The sequence below is a fragment of the Phyllostomus hastatus genome, unplaced genomic scaffold (assembly GCF_019186645.2).
Source record: "Phyllostomus hastatus isolate PE091 unplaced genomic scaffold, TTU_PhHast_1.1 phas_contig_150, whole genome shotgun sequence".
Classification (NCBI taxonomy): domain Eukaryota; kingdom Metazoa; phylum Chordata; class Mammalia; order Chiroptera; family Phyllostomidae; genus Phyllostomus; species Phyllostomus hastatus.
In genome coordinates, this window is record NW_025333611.1 from 2,916,489 (window position 1) to 2,937,778 (window position 21,290).

At 51.1% G+C, this 21,290-nt stretch overlaps 1 protein-coding gene across 7 annotated transcripts in view; it reads left to right on the top strand.

The window, feature by feature from the left end:
• LOC123806777 (radial spoke head 10 homolog B-like) overlaps positions 1 to 21,290 on the top strand; it is a 32,105-nt gene that overhangs the window by 1,938 nt on the left and 8,877 nt on the right. The window contains exons 3-19 of one of the 7 annotated variants that reach the window (XM_045820079.1): positions 1,338 to 1,413; positions 3,588 to 3,761; positions 5,368 to 5,453; positions 6,182 to 6,302; positions 6,706 to 6,882; positions 8,035 to 8,191; positions 8,435 to 8,556; positions 9,179 to 9,368; positions 10,342 to 10,456; positions 11,366 to 11,445; positions 11,541 to 11,689; positions 13,147 to 13,278; positions 14,253 to 14,396; positions 15,809 to 15,928; positions 17,082 to 17,175; positions 18,625 to 18,820; positions 19,723 to 20,029. In XM_045820079.1, the coding sequence (XP_045676035.1) occupies positions 1,338 to 1,413; positions 3,588 to 3,761; positions 5,368 to 5,453; positions 6,182 to 6,302; positions 6,706 to 6,882; positions 8,035 to 8,191; positions 8,435 to 8,556; positions 9,179 to 9,368; positions 10,342 to 10,456; positions 11,366 to 11,445; positions 11,541 to 11,689; positions 13,147 to 13,278; positions 14,253 to 14,396; positions 15,809 to 15,928; positions 17,082 to 17,175; positions 18,625 to 18,820; positions 19,723 to 19,894 (2,305 nt within the window). In that variant the 3' untranslated portion in view covers positions 19,895 to 20,029. Of the gene's footprint in view, positions 1 to 1,337; positions 1,414 to 3,587; positions 3,762 to 5,367; positions 5,454 to 6,181; positions 6,303 to 6,705; positions 6,883 to 8,034; positions 8,192 to 8,434; positions 8,557 to 9,178; positions 9,369 to 10,341; positions 10,457 to 11,365; positions 11,446 to 11,540; positions 11,690 to 13,146; positions 13,279 to 14,252; positions 14,397 to 15,808; positions 15,929 to 17,081; positions 17,176 to 18,624; positions 18,821 to 19,322; positions 20,030 to 21,290 lie in introns of those variants that run through there. The other 6 variants (XM_045820087.1, XM_045820096.1, XM_045820105.1 and 3 more) reach the window with 6 other exon arrangements.

The following is a 21,290-nucleotide window of genomic DNA, read 5'->3' on the forward strand; positions in this document are numbered from 1 at the left end:
TCCCTCTCTCTGTGCGTAGACTCATCACCTCTTGACTGGGCTGCTGGACGCGCTCCCTGCAGACTCCCCTGTGTCTGGTCTGTCTGCTCAGGCCTCCCTCCTGAACAGAGGTGCCTTCCTGCCGACATCACTCCTTGTGTTAGTTGTCTGTCTTTAGAACAAGTCACCCTAACACGGGGCAGTCAGAAACTGTCGTTTGACACAGTTTATGGGGATCAGGAGTCTGGGAGCAGCTTAGCTGTATGGGGTTGGGTTCGGGTTTCACAAGGTTCCATCAAGGGTTACTGGTTCAATTCCCAGTCTAGGGCACTTGCCTGGGTTGCAAGCCAGGCCTCCAGTAGGGGCCACGCCAGAGGCAACCACACATTGATGTTTCTCTCCCTCTCTTTCTCCTTCCCTTCACCTCTAACAATAAAATAAATAGAATCTTTTTAAAAAAGATTTTAAAAGATACATTGTTTGAATGGTAATAGCAGCCATTTATTAATGAGCTACTTACTGTGTGCCAGCTCTTGAGTTCAACACTATAGAAGGATATTAAAAAGTATGAAGCAGAGTCTGCAGTGCCAGGGGTGTCCAGCCTGTGGCCCAGGATGGCTGTGGTTGCAGCCCAACACAAAATCGTGAATATACTTGAAAGCTTTTTTTTGTGCTCCTCAGTTTTCATTAGTGTGTATGTATTTACTGTGTGGCCCAAGACAACTCCTCTTCTTCCAGTGGGGCCCAGAGACGCCAAAGCTTGGGACAACCCTGGTACACCATGCCCTACCACCCCCACCCAGCCTTTGCCCCCTCTCACCTCCTCCTGACCTCTCTCCCTCGCCCCAGCTGTGCTGCTCTCCTCACTGTTTTTTCTGAACTTGAGATCTCAGGCTCTTCCCTGCCTCAGGCCCTCTGCACTTGCTGTCCCCGCTTCCCGGGTCCCTCTGCCCAGGAGCCTTCTCACAGGTGTGTGTTCCGGGTTCCCGAGCTCTCAGTGCAGCTCTCGTGTCCTTCCGCCCTGCCTGCCCGTCAAGTACAGCCTCCTGCCCTGGGCACTTGTTTCACAAAAAATTGAACGCGGTCTGGAGTTAAGCTTGTTTGTTTGTTTCACCTTTATCGCCTGGCTCTCCTCGCTGAACCAAAAGCTGCCGAGGCAGGAACTCTCCAGTCGTGGGCACAGTTCACAGCTTCTGCCCCAGCGCGGAGAAGGGGGCAGGTGTCCGGTGGCTCTCGGGGAGTGTTTGTTGAGTGAATGCATGTGAGACGTGCTCCTTCACTCGTGTTAAATTGTGCGTCTTCACCCGCTGTCACGTAGGTTTACACCAGCCGTGACCTTGAGTTTCATTTCCCTGTAGCTATGAAGGGGGAAGAGCGCAAGGCCTGCACGACAGAGAAGACTTCGCAGTCTTCCAAGGAGGCGGCGCCTACCGCGTGAGTCACACAGGCGGGCGGTGGGCGGGCGGGAAGGTGCGGGGCGACGGGGATCCGCGTCTTCGGGCGCGTGCATCGACTGCTTCGGAAGAACTCGGGAGCACTTAGTGCTGGCTTTGTTGCGAACCCTGACTACACGTTTTAAGGTAAACCCAGGGCTTAGTGCAACTGAAGTAGTCAGTTTAGATTTTTTTTGTTTTTCCTGATTTTTGTTTGTAGTACAAACAGCCTTCAGGTCACTACAGTAAATAACGGAGAGCGAAACCCCGGTATGGACATCCATTCGCCGTACATGTTATTAATTTGCTGTGTTCCTTGCGTTTCTTGAATGGCTGTATCAGTGTTTTCACCTGGGCATATTCATTTTGTAGATAACACCTTGGATTTTTTTTAAAGATTTTATTTATTTATATGTAGAGAAAGCAGAAGGGAGAGAGGGAGAGAAAGGTCAGTTGCGTGGTTGCCTCTCACATGGCCCCTTGTGGGGACCTGGCCTGCAACCCAGGCCTGTGCCGTGACTGGGCATCAAACCGGCGACCCTTTGGTTTGCACTCGGTCCACTGAGCCACACCAGCCAGGGCCATCTGGGATCTTTTTTGACTTGTGAATCCTTGGTATTGTTACATGGCTTTGTAACTTGTTTTTACTGTGGTAAGTATATATAACATAAAATTCATTATTTCAAACATTTGTAAGTGTCCAAGTTCAGTGTCATTAAGTACACTTAAACCAGGTTGTATCATGACTTGTACCTTCACTTCTAACCTACTCCAGAACTTTGTCATCATATCAGAAAAACTTTGTACCTATTAAACATCAGATCCCCTTTCCCTCCTCCATAGTAATTATTCTTAACACTGCATAGTGTTCTAATTTACTATTCACAACCATGCCATAGTTGTTGGATGCTTCTGGGGTGTTTTCATTTTTTGCATTTATTAATAACACCACAATGAGGGTCTTCATTCAGACTGTCAGAAAAATACATGATTATTATAGGAGCACACGTTTTTGTGGTTGAGGCCCTAGGCACGAGTGTTAGCATGCCAATTTTTCCCCCTTAACATACATGTTAAGTTTTTCATAAAAACTCAGAAATGCAGACCCAGGTTGAATTCAGGCTCCTGTCTAACAGTGGCACAGGACTGCCTGGTGTAAGGTGCAGGCAGCCAGATTTTTTCGGACTCCCCCACGGATTCGTTTTGGAACAGGGTGGGCGCCAGCGTGGTCCCAGCTCAAAGGCAAGCTCTGCCCGTGGACACAGCATGTCGCTGTGGGTGACGGTCCGTGAAGGCCTGATGCCGTCAGTGGCAGCGGTCGTATGAAGTCTGTGATCGGTCCCAAGGGTTTGCCATTGTTCTGTTTGGAAGGGTGTGTTTGCAGAAGGACCCCTGCATGGACCAGGGACTTACGTTTGGGCCGGTGAACTGGATGTGAAATGAAGCACATAACACGTTATAGTTCTAAACCGTAGTTGTGAGATTTAACGGTCAGGTTCCCACAATTAAACATACTGCTTTCATGAAAGTACTTCAGCACATGGGTCAAAGAAATCCACAGAACCAAAGAATACGGGCGAAAAGTAAGTCGTTACGGCCCAGGACGCTCTGGTGGTGTTGGCAGTGCCATTTGCACATTCTAGAGGGTTCTGTGTGTCCTGTGCATGTACTGGGTCTCTCCTTGTCACAGTCCATTACACACTTTCTCCTACCTTCCTTTCGCAGAGATCACACCGCAGCCCCCGTCCCACTCTGGGGGGCTCACTAACCCATCTTGCAGTAGGTACTTCTAAGTCAACTGCTAGAACCGAACTGCCCTCCAAGAGAGGGTACAGATTTCAACCCCCCACTCTCAGCCTCCTTCAGGGCGGGTTCCAGAAATCCAAGGTCCCAAGGCCAGGGTGTCAGCTGCTTGCCGCGGGGCGCTCCGTCTGCACACAGACTTCCAGATGCACTTTCGTGCCGGGACTTCTCCCTCGTTGGGGGGCCAGGCGAGGGAGGACGGGATGCGCAGAGACGGGGAGGGACGGTGGAAGCTGGGGGGATAGTCCAGTGTCTCCCCAGCAGGAGAGGCAGGTGTGGTATCGGTAGTCAAGGACGCATCTCAAAACGTCTCACGGGCTGGGCGATGTCTCCATGCCTTCTTTCTGTCACTCTTTCGGCCACTTTCCCCAGGGGCGCTTTGTGAAGAGCATCTCCGTGAACCTCAGCGTGCACACGTGGCCGGACGGCAGCACCTACAAAGGAGAAGTGGTCAACGGCAAGAGGAACGGGTTTGGTGTGTTCAAGTGCGTCACGCAGCCCATGTCCTACATCGGCCAGTGGTGCCAGGGCAAGAGACACGGGATGGTGAGTGAGGCCGCCACGGGACGGCCCTCTGCACATGGGACGTCCAGACTCGGGGGGCGGGGGGGGCGGGGGCTGTGGAGGTACATCCGCTTCTGTTCACTGAGGGGGACTTCGTGGCACGTGGAGTTAACCATCGCGGAGTAAGCAATTCAGTGGTGGCCTGTGGTGTCAGTACATTCTCCGTGTTGTGCAGACACAACCTGTCTCGTCCCCAAAGGTGTCATCAGTCCAAAATAAACCCCATACCTGTTCGGTAGCTACTCCTCAGCCCCCTCAGCCCGCAATGCCAGCAGTCCGCGGTCTGTGTCCTGGGTTTATGTGCTCCGGACGTTTCCTGTGCAGTGGGACCACACGGCACGTGACCTGTGCTGTGTCGGCTGCCTGCACTGAGCACCGTGTTTTCGAGGTTCATCTGTGTCCTAGGTGCTTCCTCCCTTTTTATGGCCGAGTAGTATTTCGCTGTGTGGATAGACCACATTTTGTTTATCCATTCACCCCATCACTGGCCGTTTGGGCTGTTCCCATCTTGTGGCCACTGTGAACAGTGTCGCTGTGCATGTGGGCAAGCATTCCGTCGAGCACCTGTTTGCTGACCTGAGTACATCCAGGAGCGGAATCATTAGGTCACATGGTAACGCGATGTTTACATTTTGGAGAAACGCCAGCCTGTTTTCCCACGGTGGCCACACCACTGACATTGTCACCAGCAGCATTGGTTCCGGTCCCTCATGAGCAAGGTGGTGGTTTCTGGAGCTGTTGTTTGTTTTGCTGTGGGATGGTAGAATGCCGTGGCAATGTTTTTAGAAAAGAAAAAGCCTACCATTATAATCATCACTTTCCTCGGAGGGATTTAGACTGTTCCGTTGACGTCTTCTGTTTTGTTTAGTTTTAGCTCATTGCAGACCAGTTCAGGCTTGGGGTGGTGAGCGCCCCACATAGGCACCCAGATGGTCATAAGCAGGAGCACGTTAGCTTAATAAGAAAACTCTGTCTCTCTCTCTCTCACACACACACACACACATACACACATACACACCAGTGAATAAACCAGCAACTTGAGTCCATTCAGCATAGACCCGAATCCCTTGTACAGTGGCCATCCCCTTAGAGGAGTCACCACAGCATGGTGACGTTGTGGTCACTTGCGTTTGGAGGCAGTAAAGTAAGTAGGACGTCCAAATGGATAAAAGAAAAATGGTTTTGGTACCTACGAGAGTGATCCGTTCTATGGAAGGTGCTACTCTTCACTTCAGGTGGCAGTGAACCAGGATTGCTTTAGGTACTTGCTTGACTGCTAGTCACAGATGCAGTGGACACACTGAAGGCAGGGAATGTCGTCGGCAGCCCCACGCCCTCACGTGGCACTGTGTTGCTAAGGAATCGTTAATTTGTGACATTAGCTCATTCTCCCTCGGTGGATACTCTACCCTGTTCTTGATTGCAAAACAGAAACGTAACACAGATTACACGTCTTGCCTGAGTGTGATGTTTGACTTCTGCATAATTTAGGCCCTTAAATTCATATAGTTTATTTCTTATCTTTACCTGTAAAACAGGATTTGTTATCTGAGGCTTGATTTTTGTTTACATGCTATTGTTATTTTAGGGCTGCATTTATTACGACCGAGAGGGTGCCTCTTCCTACGAGGGGAGCTGGGACCACAACGTCAGAAAGGGCTGGGGAGTAAGACGGTAGGTGCCGCTGCTCCAGGACTGGGGCGGCCGGAGTGGGAGGGGCCCGGAGTGGGAGGGGCCCGGAGTGGGAGGGGCCCAGAGTGGGAGGGGCCCAGAGTGGGAGGGGCCCAGAGTGGGAGGTGAGCGGTGGTGTGGGGTCAGGCTGTTGAACCATAGGTGGGGAAGGCACAGAGAACATGTTTCCTGTGGAAACAGGTGGAATGTTTACATTCACCCAATATCTCCCTCATGGTAATGCAAATACTAGACAGCGAGTTTAGACAAGCACCAGATTAAATGAAGTCTAGTCACACTGTTCTACTCTACGTAGAAACTGCCTTTCCTCATTCTCCGTATTCATCATTGATCGCCATGATAAGCTTTACATTTTCTGAAGGATGCTGACACATTTGCTTGATTTTCAGATTGAGCTGGTAGACTCAAAATACTTGGGGGGCAAACTATTAACTAATAGTACTACAGGGAATTATTTGTAAAGACTTGAAGTCCTTGCTCTTGTCCACTGAGAGAGTTTAATAAAATGATTTATTACACCTCCTAAGGTGATTGTTTTTACTGACCACATGCCCACCCATTGCCTTTAACTACAGGGAAGAGTATATGGGCAAGAGGGCTGGATCTCTTCATGAGAGTTCAGGGAGAACATTTCAGAGAGAGTCTTAGCGGTACATAGGTGTGTTTGAGATAACGGATTGTTTCGAGAAAAAAATCTTTTTTGGTCCTAGTTACAAATCTGGAAATGTGTACGAAGGTCAGTGGGATGACAACGTGCGGCACGGGGAAGGCAGGATGCGGTGGCTGACGACTAACGAGGAGTACAGCGGTCAATGGGACAGGGGCGCCCAGGTACCCGCAGAGCACCTGCAGAGGCGGACGCCCTGCGGCCCCGCAGTGCACATGGGACTCGGCGTGGCCGCGTCTGGGTGTCCGACTTTCCAGTGCTGCCAAGTCTGGACGCTCAGGCCAGGCCCCTGACGTGCACGGCCCTCGACCCGTGCAGCCAGCCCGCACGGGGGCGGGCGTCGTTCCCATTCTGCAGAGGAGAGACGGGGGCTCCGACGACTTGCCTCGGGTCAGGGCTGGCTGGCACGGAGCGGGGCTGGGGCCGCACCCAGGGCTGCGTGACCCTGAACTCCCTGTTCCCGGCCCCTTCACATGCGTCACGTGGTTCCTCCATATGGGTCAATAGACTCAAGGGAAAAGAGGAAGTATTTTGAACATTTCTCACGGAAACGTCCTTTCTTTTCAGAATGGTTTAGGAACACACACCTGGTTTCTAAAGAGAGTCCCCAACTCCCAGTATCCTTTGAGAAATGAATACAGAGGGAACTTCGTGAACGGGTATCGTCATGGCTATGGGACGTTTTACTACGCCAGTGGAGCCACATACGAGGGAGAATGGGTTTTCAATAAAAAGCACGGCATGGTGAGTACAGACCTGTGGAGATTACATTTTAAAGATGATGTAAAGCACTTGAGATACAGTGAGAGGTACCTCATTCTCTCTGTCTAGTAAAGTGCGTTATCTGTTTGTCATAGGATAACTTACTCTTTTGTTAAGATGATTACATGAATTTTAAAATAATTACCACCAAATCATCAATTTCAGGTACATTTAGAGGTTATTTAATTAGTTTGTGTTGTATGTGCTTGTGTGGGGGGGGTGTGTTAGGATGGTTTTCATTCTAAGTAATAGAAAATCTAGCTTAATCTTCTATAAATGATAAAAAATAACGTGGGCTTCTGTGTTGGCTTGATTCAGCAACTCAGTGAAGCCAGGTTTCTCCTCCGTCTATCCATGGAGTCTCCCACCATGTCAGCCTCACCCTTACACTGCCCTTGCTTCATGATTGCAGGATGGCTGCTGTGGCTCCTGACTTCACATCCATATTCCACACTTAAGTAGAAGAGCAGAAAATGTTTTTTTTTTTCTTAAAGATTTTATTTATTTATTTTTAGAGCGAGGGGAAGAGAGGGAGAGAAACATCAGTGTGTGGTTGCCTCTTGTGTACCCACTTCTGGGGACCTGGCCTGCAACCCAGGCATGTGCCCTGACCAGGAGTTGAACCAGCGACCCCCCTGGTTTGCAGGCCAGCACTCAATCCACTGAACCACACCAGCCAGGGCAGAAACTTTTTCAAAAAGCTTCCTACAAATGTCTTGAGTTTCACTGAGTTGAATTGGGTCATTTACCCACCTCTGGGTCAGACTGACCGTTAGCCTGGGCTCAACAAGTGTCAAGAGATTTTGACAAATATCAAGACTTTTCTGTGACGGGCACTCTGGTGGTCATTAGCGTAGTTTAATAAGACATTCTGTGGCTGAGGGGTGCTTACAGGTGGGCAGAGGTCGTGAGGCAGATACAGCAAGAAGAGAGGAGTGGGGAAGGAAGGAGAATCAGGAGGAGGCAGAGGGTTTACGCAGCAACGTAAGGGTCAAGGAACTGGATGATGTGTGGAGTAAGTGCATGTCTTAAACAAAAATACTACAAACTCTTGAGAAAGATTTTTATGTACATTTACCAGTGGTTTTCTAAGAAAATTTTTTCTACACTTACAAGTTACATTTTTATCTGCAGGGCCGCTTAACTTTCAAGAACGGGTGTGTGTATACTGGCCTGTTTTACAACGACCACATAGCGAAGTTTGCAGACACCGAGGATGAATTGACGGATGACCCAGACCTGTGTGCCGACTCTGCCCTCGGGAGCCAGTTCCGAGGACCTTCCAGTGCCGGTAGGGAGTGTGCACCTGCCGCTTGAAAGTTAGTGAATCTCTGTTTTCCGTGGTACCCGCTCATCAAAATACATCTAATGTGTCAGAAAACAGAAGTTTCCCATGAGCAGCTGCTTCCTTAGTCGGTTGTTTGGAATACTACTCTTGTATCACACTTGTGCGGAAGATTGTTTTGGTATGACACTGAAAAAATTTCAACATTGCTCTTCACAATGACGCCCTGTCTTTGCCTTCATTTGCTAGAAATCATCAGAAAGCTTGATGGCAGTGGAAGTAATCCAGTGCTGGGCTCGAGCATTGAGCTGGACCTGCGTTTGTTGCTACGGATGTACCCTGAGAAAGACCAAGCAGAGGAACGGAAGCAGGTAAAAGCCTTTTGTGCTGTTATAAATTTGTATTTTAGGCTTGAATACTTTTGACACATAATATATTTTTCAATGACAGTTGACATACAATATTATATTAGTTTCAGGTGTACAATCCAGTGATTAGATGTTTGTATAACTTAGGACGTGGTCACCTGATGAATCACCTAATGCAGTGGCACCATAGTTATAACACTATTAGCGACTGTATCCCCTATGCTGTACTTACGTCCCCATGACTGTTCTGTGACTACCGGTTTGTACTTCTTAATCCCTTCACCTCTTCGCCTCCTCCCTTGATGCACCCTGCAACGTGGCAAGCATTAAAATGTTTTCTGTGTCTGGGAGTCTGTTTCTGTTCTGTTTATTTTTTTAGATTCCACATATTAAGTGAAATCATAGGGTACTTGTCTTTCTCTGTCTAATTTCACTCAGCACGGTACCCTCTAGGTCCACCCAAGTTGTTGCCGATGGCGAGGTCTCATTCTTTTTTATGGCTGAGTCCTATTCCACTGTATGTGCGCACCACTTGCTCTTTATCTGTTTAATTCAGAAAACAGGTGTTCCTTTTGCTTTTGTTCTTACTGGGTAAGGTAAGATACGCACGGCTTTCTCTTCTCAGGTCGAGTATGCTGTCTTAAGAAATATTACAGAATTAAGAAGAATCTATAGCTTCTATAGCAGCCTAGGATGTGACCGCTCCCTGGATAACACCTTCCTGATGACAAAGCTTCATTTCTGGAGGTTTCTGAAGGATTGTAAATTTCACCACCATAAAATCACTCTTGCTGACATGGACAGGGTGTTAAGTGGTGAGTATTCCAGGGCCTTCACACCTGTTGGCTCAAAGAGAAATGCACCGCGATGTCGCCACGAAAGCAGTCGGGAAATGCTGAGGGAGTGAAGGCAGAGGCCAGGAGAGGTGTTGCGGGAATCAGCACAGGGGCTTCTCGTGAGGGGCTGCAGACGCACGTGAGGAGGCAGTCTCGTGACTAATAGCAACACCGAGACCATCTACAGCTGGGGTCAGCAAAGCAGGGCCCCGGGCCTGTTCTTGTAAATAAAGTTTTATTGGGACACAGCCATGTCCATTTGTGCACGCCTTTCTCTGGCTGATTCTGCCCGCAGACCCCAGAGCTGAGTGGCTGTGACGGAAGCCAGTCCACAAAGCTCGGAGTCTCGTATTTACTCTCCGGCCCTGACCTGTCGTGGAATCATGCCGAACTGTCATGTCAGAAGCGGAGAGGGCTGGGGAGGGCTTGGAACAGCCTAGAAAAGCTTTAGATAGCCTTGGGCTTGGGCTTGATCTCTGATTAGAAAGTTCATGCAATAAATCTAACAACCTTGAAGGCTTTACCCCTTTGAGCTGAATTCTGGGAAGCAGGACTGAGAGCCTCAGGTCACCTCCTTGAAAAATAAGGTGCTAGAATAAACACCTCTTTACTTCAAATGTAAGTGTTTGACGTAGACTTAGCATTTATTTAGAATTATCAGCACTAACCAAACTGTAGGTCAGAAGACTTGGAAAAGTGTCGAGACACGGGACCTGTCAAGTTCTCATAGCGTGACCGGATGAAGGTCTTCCGAGTGGGACTTGACTTTTAAGTGGATGCGGATGTACGGTCGAGAGTGTTCTCTAGGAAGAAGAGCACTCAGCTCTCGGAAATACGCACCAGTATCCAGATCTTCGGATGGTTAACATCCAAAGGATGCACCCCTCCAGGAGCAAGTCAAATAGAAGGGGCTAGAAAATACTAGGCATCCTTTCCAATTTTCTCATTTTAGCCAACAATGACATACCAGTTGAGGAAATTCATTCTCCGTTTACAAAAATCCTTCTGAGGACATTTCTGAGTTACCTCGTGCAGCTGGCTCACCACATTCATCACAGAGAATACCAGTAAGTACCACTCCCGGGCCCCGTCGGTGGGTGCGGGCAGCACCAGCTGTCACTGCGGTCACATCTGTCCTCTGTTCTTGGGCATTCACGGTGATTTTTACACACTCGAGAACTGAAGGACCAGGGACAAAAGTATTCGCCACAAAACCGCGAAGATTGCAGCTTAAACATGGGAACCTGCAGGGTTCCAGCCCCACAGGGAGCTCCCGGGGCTTCATTCAGAAACAGTCACAACCAGCTTGTCCTCAGGCCAGAGCTTCCTGCCTCTCTCAGAGCAAAGCAGATGCACGCACCTTTCACCGCTTCCCCGAGGAACGCCCTGCAGAACCAAGGCACACTTACCGAAGTGAAGGGACCACTGTAGCTGCCGTACCTTTAAGTAAATTGCAGGCTTTGTTACGATGTCCCCAGTCTTCCCACCAATGTCCCTTTCCTGTCCCAGTATCTAAACCAGGATCCCACGTGGCGTGAAGCTGTCCTGTCATAGTCCCCTGCCACCCGTGATCGTTTCTCAGATTTTGTCCTTTACAGCCTTGACACTTTGGAAGAACATCGGTCAGTTGTTCCGTAAAATGTCCCTCGATTTTGGTCTGCCAGTGCTTTCCCGTCATGACCCTGAGCGTATGGGTTAGGGCAAGGATACCAGGGAGGTGAGCTGCCCTTCCCCCCACTCCCGTCAGCCTGTGCGACGTCGGTCCGTCTCATTACCGGTGACGTTAACCTTGACGACCCGGTTACAGTGGTGTCAGCGGGGCTGTGTCCTCTCCACTCTCTGCAGTGTTTTTCCCTTTCTACGCTCTGCTTGTTAGAGGCCAGTTACCGAGCCCCCCCCCCCCACCGCCCACTCTAGGAGGGGAATTACAGCCCCTGCTGGAGGGAGGGCTGATGGCAGCATCTTTTTAATTGCAGAAATCGGAGCCCCTCGCTGTTTCTGTGCTTCACGAAACTGATGACCGAGAACATCCACCCCAATGCCTGCCATGTAAACGGTAGGTACACCACCACTGGATTCCCTGGAGCGCCGCTTTTTCAAAGTACAACACGCGGTCGTGTTCTGAACGGGCGCTGTCTGCGGCATTTGCAGGCCTGCTGTTCAGCGAGCAGCAGCAGACGCTGTACGCGATGAATTACGTCGACCTGACCTGGGAGGTGTACAAGGCGTACTGCCGGCCGCACCCCGCGCCGCCCCACGAGCTCACCATGAAGGCGAGACACTTCCTCTGGATGCTGCGGGTGAGCGCTCTGGCCGACACTGGCTCGCCATCGCTCACGGGCATTTTGGTTGTAATGCAGGGTGAGATGGGCGAGTGATGACACGCAGAAGGAGGGGAGGGTGTGGGGTGAGCTCTCAGGGCTGCCGAGTGTCTGCCGGGTCTCTGTGGGCGGAAGGGAGCGCCTCCGCCGGTGGCGGCAGGGACGGGAGGATGGGGACCGGAGTGCCCACCACTGCCTGCCCACGGGGGTGGGGGGGGTGGGGAGGTGGAACGGTGGTGGGGGGGGTCCGTGGGGCAGGGCCGCTGTCTGCACTGAGCAGACCTTGCCTTCGAAGGGAGGGGTGGAGGGTGAATGCCGTGTTAAGAAAGCATCCTTCCTCAGAAAAAGGGTTTTGAAAAGTTCCAGTTTGGAAAATGGTGAAAACACCTCATGCATACACTGTTCTCACACTGAGGACTGGTGGGTTTTGTTTCATGCTGCTTTTGGTTTGTGCTTGCGGGAAGGCAGGTGCTCAGACCAAAAGAGTGGAATGCCAGCGGGGTGGAGGGCTTTAAGAAATTCAAGTGTTGTGTACGCGAGAAGCTTCTGTGTCTTCCCTGCTGGTTTTGTTCTCTGGCTGTTGTAAGGCTTGGCCTGTAGCGTGTGCTGAACTCTGGCTGTGCACTCATACTCGGGAGTGTGGCGTACTGGGAGCCCTTCGTGGCTGAGTGGCACTTGTCAAAGACTAGATTACATCCGTGGGTGACCAGGCCAGGAAGCTGTCCCGCTGCTCCCCTTCTCTGAGCCAACTCCCTCAGCATTGATGTCTTTTCTCGAATGTTCCATGTTGCAAGAGAGGGTTTCTCCTAACCTCTGGGAGACCTGAGCCTGGTTTTCAGTTCTGAGAAGGTGCGGGGGGAGGCCAGTGTGGAGGGAGGAGTTTCCAGGAGGCTCTGTCGCCCGACCCTTGTTTCAGCAGCACTGGGGCCGTAGGGGGACCGAGTGTCTTCCAGGCCAGGTGCCCTGTGGTTCAGTGTCTCAGAGCACGCCTTCGGTCTCTGGCTAGGCTTTCAGGGAGCCTTCTGCATTCAGCCCCACCCGCAGCACGACTTTCAGAGGTGCCTCGCCCTCCTGCCTTCCCTGCGGCGGCCCGGCTCGCCTCCCGCCTGCCTGGGGTCTGCCCAGTCCCCGGTCCAGCCCTTGCCCGCTCAGAGCCGGGCTGGCCTCTCACGTCCGGATCGTCTGCTTTCCCGTTGCCTCTGTCCTGGGATCAGACCTCTCAGAAAACCTTTCCTGGTGCTTCTGAAGGGTTAGGTTAGGAGAAGAGAGGTAACTTGCAATGTCAATCCAGAATGCTTTACAAAATCATCCCTTTTTAAGATAGTCGTTTCTGGTACATTTTCTTAAAGTGTTGTATTGATATAAGTGGACATTAAAAATACATAGCTGTTTGAAATGAGAGGCCATTACGGTTTGACTGGATGTTTCTTTTACAGAACTTTAGAATGTTAAGTAAAGAATTAACAGCAACCAGATTTGTGGAGGTCATCGCAGAGGACAATCCTTTCATGTGTGACGGAATTGACAGCAACTTGGAACTTGAGGTCTGTGAAGAGCTGACGCAAATGGTATAGATCCAGTCCAGACTGTTTGTTTTTCTTTGGGTACCAAGACCGAGATTTGATTGAAAAGAATTCTAATCCCAACACAAAAAACTATATATGTGCACGAGTGTGTGTATGCACGCACATCCCCTAGATTGTGTCAGGAGATTAGAGATTAGTATTAAAAAGAACACCTCAGATGTCAGGAAATGATGAACAAAGTCAAGAGAACATAAACCTGCCGTGCAAGTTCATGGATACTTAGCAATGCAATACATACGTGTCTGCGTTCTGTGGCGTACATGTCACATACCCAGAGATACTAACTGCCCTCCTCCTCCAAGAACTAGGTGTAAGGGCCTTTCACTGTTAGCATTTCCTGCAGCGGGCAAGGGTCCCATCTTCCAGCCAGCCAGGCCCACCTCTGGGCGGGGCTCAGCACACCGTCAGACTGGGGACCCTGGTGCTGCGAGCAGCTCAGGTCTTCCCCAGCAGCAGGCAGAGGCCAGCCTGGAGCCTCCGGTCCGCCTGGGGGGCCCGTTCCAGCTCAGGACCCGTAGACGTGACAGGTAGACGATCCAAGTCCGAGCCAGCCAGCCCGCCCGCCCCACCCACACGCCTGCTCCGCGGGCCTGCAAGTGGGGACCACGGGGGGGCGCAGGGGACAGCCGCCCTGTGGGTGAGCACTTGCACTGGCCGCTTGGTGTCCAGGTGCCACTTCTCTAGTTGTTCCAGAGAGAAGGAAGCACTTTCGAAAATGATTGTTGTCCATTAACTAATATAAAATACGTCTGTCAAAAATAGAAGCAAGGACTCACAAGTGTGATGACAGAACGTATGTCATAATAGGTCTTTTAAACGCAGACGGGTGTGTGTGCGCCGTCCTCACGCAGTGAGTGGGGTCTTCTCCAGAGGACAGACAGGAACACCGCACGTGGCTCTGGTAGACCTCGGGGTGCGCGAGGGTGAGGGAGACCCTGTCGCTCCCTCTGTTGCAGCTGGTTTTCCTGGAATTCTTTGAAGCTCTCTTAAGCTTCGCCTTCATCTATGTTACCGACCAGATGACTAGATCCTGTTTGAGTTCTCCAAACGACAATTTCCCCGAAAGCAAATACGGAAGCACTTGTATGGCAACAAATAAGGTAACGAGTAGTATGTTAGAATTTAGAGCAGGGAGTGGTTTTACTCTGGAATGGTTAAACAGTCCTCAGAATTACCCTGAGCTTTCGTAACCCTTCAGGAAATAATTCAAGTCTTCTTTTTCATATTTTGTTTTTCCTAAGTTAGAGAAAATGTGCTTCCTGGTCACAACCCAGGAAGCAGACCCTTGGCCACAATGGGAGAACGAAGGTCAGAGTGCCACAAACACGGTGGGGCGGGGGCCCGAGGCCCGGAACACCCGCGCTGTTTTGTTATGAAGTGTTTCATCGCGTGATCTAGTGCTTGCAAGGGTGGAAAACGTGACCCAGAGCGAAGATGCTGAGGGGCAGCTCCTGAGTGTGCAGGAGGTGCTGGATGGGCCCCTGAGAAGGGGGCCTGCTCGCCAGACTGGACACTAGGGCTCGCAGTGAGACCTGGGTGGGCAGGGGGGCAAGGGAGCTCGGGGGCAGGGGCAGGAATCCACTGCAGGCTTCAGTGCTGGAACCAACTGAGACACACCTGTCCAGAGTGGGGGTGTCAGGCTAGTGGGCTTGGAGCATTTCCGATTTTTGAGCCACTGGAGCTACAGGGGGATGGTGGGGGACAGCGGAACCCCGGAGCTGCGAGACACTTCCGAGCTGCTCACACAGGAGCCTTGTACTCCAGTCTAAGCAGAGACTCGTGCCGTGAATCCCTGGGCTGTGCCTTGGGGTCCGCGTGGCCTGGCAGCTTCCTGTTCAACTTCAGCTCCTCGTGGCTCACCCGTGCGACAGGCATGTCTCCTCCAGGTCACCTGGGAGCCTGGTCCCGGGCTGCAGCCTGGGTTGGGACGCCGCTCTGAGGGAGGTGATTCTATGGACGGCGTCGCCACAGGCTCCAGTGACCGAGCGTGAACATTCCGGTCTGGGTTGGTCCCCAGTCACCATCTGATCAGCGTCACTTCTGGGTGTCAGCGTGGCATTTCAGATGTCCGTCGAGATAAACAGACCGCACTGTAGTCATACAATGGTGCATGAGCCGGCAGTGAAATAATTCACGACACATGCAACACGCATACACCAAAATAATCATGCTGGGGGGAGCAGCCCAGCAAGAAAGGGTGCATGCTGTTGTGATTATATACAATTACATCACATCCCTAGAAAGTGCAGAGTAACCTGCAGTGATGGCAGGTGAGCAGTGGCTGCTGGAGGAGGGGAGGAGGGGTCCCTGCGGGGCACAGGCGGCTTTCAGGATGACGGGCACGTCACTGTCGGACCACGGTGATGGTTTCACAGGTGTAGACATGTTGACATTCATCAAATGGTACATTTTATGTTAATTGTGGAGGATACTTCATTAAGATTGTGTGAGTGTGTGTGTCTCCATGGAAACAGTCTCCCGTCTCACGGCCTGTCCTTGCTCTGAACCCCAGAACAGGAGGAGTCTGAGTCTAGAAACGAGCCAGGAGTCCGACGTGCACTTTGGCAGCATCAAGTCGTCCTCGGGGAGGTTAGGGTTCTCGCTTGACCTCGGCGAAATCGAGGCGACAGAGGTTCGTATCCACCACGCGCCACCTCGACACTACGTGGTTGTACTTCCGACCACTGTTGTGCGCCTACTGTGTGATGAGTGCTCTTCCCTGTGCTGGGGACCTAGCAGCAAACGCACAGCCTGTCCTCCTGTGGACTGTTCCTTTGGGTGAAGAGAGGAGGTGGTCACAGGTGGACACAGAACCGCGAACTCCCATGTGGGGTTTACCCGGTGTCATGCAGTCGTAGGTCCTGTCTCTGTCTCTGGTGGGAACTGCGGCTGGGAAAGGTTAAGACCCTTGCCCACCGTTGCAGAACTAGCAGGTAGTAGAGCTGGGGGGGTCCCGTGCTGGCAGTTTGGCTCCAGATTTGCCCTGTGGGTTTGGTTGACAGGGTGGGGCGGTCCGAGTGTGCCTGCGGGAATGGGTGCAGCCGGTCATTAGCCGGGAGAGGACTGCTCTGTGCAAAGGTTGGAGGCAGTGGGCGCACTCTGGTGGTGGCCGGGGCGGAGCAGCGGCAGAGCAGGGGCGGAGCAGGAGCGGAGCAGCAGCGAGCAGAGGGTCACCGCTGACAAACCAGTCAGCATTCTGGCTTTTGGAGTTGTCTGGAGGTGGTGCCAAGGCCGCACAGAGAGGGGCACAGCGACAGCAAAGACGGGGGCCGGGTCCCCAGCCTGGTCGGTCGGAAGGATTGGGAAGGACGGAATCGCCATTCACCGTGGAGGGGGAGGCTGGGGTGGGGGAGCGGAGGTGGGGGCAGAATTAAGGGGTTGGTTTTGGACATACTAGGACATGTCATCCAAGGGCGACAGCAAGTGGCACAGCTGGATACACAAGTGCGGAGTTCAAGGGCAAGATCTAGCTGGGCACAGGAATGTGGGTGCAAACAGCGTGTATGTGGTGATTAAATCCATCCATATATGGATGGAAGTTAACTGTGTAAAAAGTACTTTTTCAAGTCTTCGGTTTCTTGAGGGGAGGTTCGCAGTAGATACAGTGCTGCCGCGTTACTCGTTTTGTTAGTAGTATGAATGTCAACACTTTATGCAGGTTAAAAATAGTCAAGAGAATGGTCTCATTAACAATCTTCGAATTATTAAAATGTAGAAACTTTGTTTTAGTCCGTAATGATGCAGAAATAATATTTTGCTTTATGTTTTTTTTTTCCATGTAAAAGGGCAATTTCAAGAAGTCTCTAAGTGATGATAGAATTACCAAAATTAATTTTCTATCTGCAGGGAAAGCACTAACCTTTTATTTACCTCAAAATGGTGAGTCCTATAATTACAGAACTTTAAGTTTGGCAAACTGTTTCTTATAAATTATGTAAAGTGTATGGGAAATACATAGCTGTCACACGTGTGTATGTTTAGGCTGATACTGCTGCTTCCAGTTCTGCCTCCTGCTCGACAGAGTTCACTTTCAAGGCCCGGTCTGTCTGAGTCTTGTTTGTTTGTTTTTGCATTTTTCCCAGTTTTATTCAGATATAGTTGACTTACACTATGCTGCACAAGTTTAAGGTGGACATTATGATTTGGCTTAAGATTTGAAGTGATTACCACAATCACCCCAGAAAACAAAAGAAAAACGTTTTCCTTGTGATGAGAACTCGGAAGATTTACACTCCCAGCGACTTTCACGTAGACAGGCCGCGCGGCCGGGTCCCGGCCGTCATCATGCCGCCTACCGCTTGCTTGTCCAATAAAACGCAGTTTGTGCCGTGTGGCCGTCCCCATCCACTTGGCCCTCCCCCACCCCCTGCCTTCGGGAACCGCAAATCTGACCTGTTTTTCTGACACTGCCAAGATTCTACATACAGGCGAGATGATACGGTGTCTGTCTGTCTTTGTCCGGCTCATTTCACAAGTCAGTAATTATTTTCTTGCTCAATTCAGAGTTAAAACCCTCTTATTTTTAAAGGTGACAGTGCCACCTTTAAAGACAGTGCAGGCAGGCCTGGCTGGTGTGGCTCGGTGCAGTGAGCGCCAGCCTGAGAACCAAAAGGCCGCCGGTTCTATTCCCAGTCTGGGTTGCGGGCCGGGTCCCCACTCCGGGGCGTGCGAGAGGCAACCAATGGATGCATCTCTCACACGCTGATGCTCCTCTCCCTCTCTTTCTCCCTCCTTGCCCCCTCTCTAAAAATAAATAAATAAAAATTAAAAAGACAATTTGTGCAAATGCCAAGAGGTCTTTTTTTCCCCTGAGACATGGGAAGTGTTGTAAATTTTCTAAAATTTTATTTTTTTAAGATTTTATTTATTTATTTTTAGAGAGAGAAGGGAGGGAGAGAGAGAGAGAGAGAAACATCAATGTGCGGTTGCTGGGGGCCGTGGCCTGCAACCCAGGCATGTGCCCTGGCTGGGAATCGAACCTGCGATGCTTTGGTTCGCAGCCCGTGCTCAATTCACTGAGCTACGCCAGCCAGGGCTTAAAATTTTAATTTAAAAAACCAAAAAATGGAAGCTATTTAGAAAAAAGCACAGGTACCAGGAGACTCGAAGGAAAAGCTAACAGGTGTGGCTGAGGCCCGGTGGCGTCCGCCCTGCTCCAGGCAGGCTGTGAGCACTGTGCAGTCCCCCGGCTCCCGGGTGCCTGGGAGCGCAGCACCCCCACGCCACAGGGGCCGGGGGCCCACCGCAGGCAGGGGCAGGGCGGGCGCCCAGGCTCCAGGGCTGCTGCAGAGCCGTGAGGGCATGCGCTGAAACGAAACTTCCTTCCAGAGAAGCAAGCAAGCCCCGAGGACGAGCAGGCCGCAAAGCTCCATGCGTGGGCCAGCTGTGTGTGCTGCTTTTTCGTCAACGCACTCTTCCCGGCTCACAGGCGCGAAGAGACCCTCCAGGGGAAAGTGAGAGAGAACAAGGCCCAGCTCATGGCCTTGGACAGGAACGGAGAAACGGTGGACAGCGTGGAGAGAAGGTAACGCATGCTCCCCGCCTTGCGCGCACACGGGCTCGCGGGGCCCTTCCCTCCTGTCTCCTGGAGCTGCCCGCAGCCTCAGGACCAAGTGCTTTCACTGAGAGCACACAGCTGCCTAAGGGCGGCCCGTCCTCACGGGGGGCCAGAACCCACGGCTACCGGGAGGAGTCCTGCCTGGGGGGCACCCGTTCTCTCCTGTCGTCCACGATGGTAGTGACGCCTGCATCACAAGGTTCCCATGAAAAGGCAATGTGACGGAGTGTCTGGGAGTCAGACTACAGATCTACATGGCCTGGGTTCAAATCCCAGCCCCTCCGTTTAACGCTTGGGTGTCCTTGGGCAAGGGGTGCCACTGTGTGCCTCGGTTTCCTCATCTGTAAGCTGGAGGTAGCACCCCATAGGCCGGCGGTGAGGATGAAGGGAGCTACTGCTTGTAAAGCATCTAAAAGAACGACTGGTGCTCCGTGAGCACCTAGTAAGGGCTGCACACTTACCTTTCCAGAACCGCTGTCTGGGCTCAAAGCCATGCAGACCTGTTGGTCCCGCGTGCAAACGCCTGCTTTCTGTGAAGTGTTCCTCGAGCCTGCCGCTCTGTTGAAGAAAGTACTAAACTGGACTTAAGGAAAAAGACTCAGAAGGATTTTCAAAGGCTACTTACTAGCTGCCAGCTGCCAAGAGAAAAGTGGTTCACGAGTCACTGTAGATAAGGTCGAGACGTGGTATCACTGCATTCCGGGCAACGTGACAGTAACCTAATTTTTGTGAACAAAAGCAGATCAGTTCTGTACACAAAACTGTAAACTGCCATCTAGGTTTAGACTACTTTACACCACAGGGCATAAATAGTGGCTTTGAAATTGCAAAGAAAAAAAATACCTCCTTCTGTTTGCTTCTCGTGTTAGGCTGAATAGCTTGAGAAAGGAAGAGCCCAAAAGACAAGACTATGAGGTCCACATCACCGTGATCAAGGAGCCGGTGGAAGCCACGTCCTTGCATCTGACACCGAGTCCCCCTAAAGAGGACACGGTGATGGTCCAATCCAAGACCATCACCAGTAAGAAAAAGAAAAAATAGAGGTCACTGGGTTTCTAGATGTAAAAGGAGTTTAGGACCAAAGCATTGTGATGAGTTTCCTGACCAATAAAACTGGCTGTGTTTTACTTTCCGTCTCAGCGTGTTTGAGACGCCAGCACTCTGGGCCCCCGCACTTCGGGCGCGTTCTGGGTCGGACCAGGGACTGGTGGCTGCCTGTGCAGACGGAGCCGAATGAAAATGCGTGCCGACGGGGAGTCAGCAGTTTTTAGTCAATATCTTGGTGACTGAGTTTAGAATCTGATAAAACCAATCGGATGTCAGCGGGGAGTAGATGGAGTTATTGAAACATTTCTTCAGCTCCTTGGCCCCTTGTCACCGCCCCGTGTCCGCCTGCCTGTCCTTCTGATGCTGCCTCTGATGCAGCCCCTTCCCGTGGACCACAGACCGCAGACCGCAGCGGAACAACGGGGCTGAGGGCAGGTGAGCAGTCGGCAGATACGGGAACTCTCTGCCTCTGTTAGAAAATGGCCGAGCTAATGAGCTGTTTTAAAATTTAAGAACTCCCAAAAGCATAAAAATACATAACTCCCAGACTAGGAGAAGGAAGGAAACTCGTCCAACATAAATCTGGAAAAAGGGAAAACAACAAAGAGAAAAAGATGGAAACAGAAAACACATGAGGAGGAGACGTAGAGAGTTCCTGGGAATCACCAATGTTACAGGCTAAACCCACCCCTTCCCCGCCAACCCCAGAGATACTTAGATTGGACTGAAAAATAAAGTCACTTCAATGTTACTCTTTACAAGGGAAACATCTTCAACAAAACCATATAGAAAGAATGAAAATAAAAATATGGAAAAAAATGTACCATGAAAGTTTAATCAAGGTGGTTAGATTGCTTGCAAAATGTGGCAGTTACAGGAAAGAAAACTGTGATCATGATGGAAGAAACGGATCAGGAAGACAACGATTAGTAAGGATACAACTGAAGCACTAAACTACCACCTTTGAAGTAACAAGTGTTAGAAACCAGAATGCAACAGAGTAAACACTGGCTATGTTTTGGATGAAAAGTGCAACAGTTTCAAACGGTACGTCAGAGACCAGATCTGATTGCACTGTAATTAATAAGTCGGCAATGTGCGCACACAGCGAAGCAAGCCTCCCCCGACCGTTGGCAACGAAACCATACAAACTGAAAAGGGACTCCTGGGTTCAGGGAACATCGTAATGGAAACTGCCGCCTGTGTGAGACAACACAAGTCCAAGGTGATGAGAAACCTCCCCTCTCCTTCCTGACTCGGCAGGTTCGTGCGGGTCCGGTGACGGGGAACCCTGGGGCCCGTGCTCGGCCGGGGCAGGACCCGGGTTTCCAGACCACGTCCAGCTAGTTTTCACCCGGACTCGAGGATGTCCGGGTCACTAGCGGTCAGG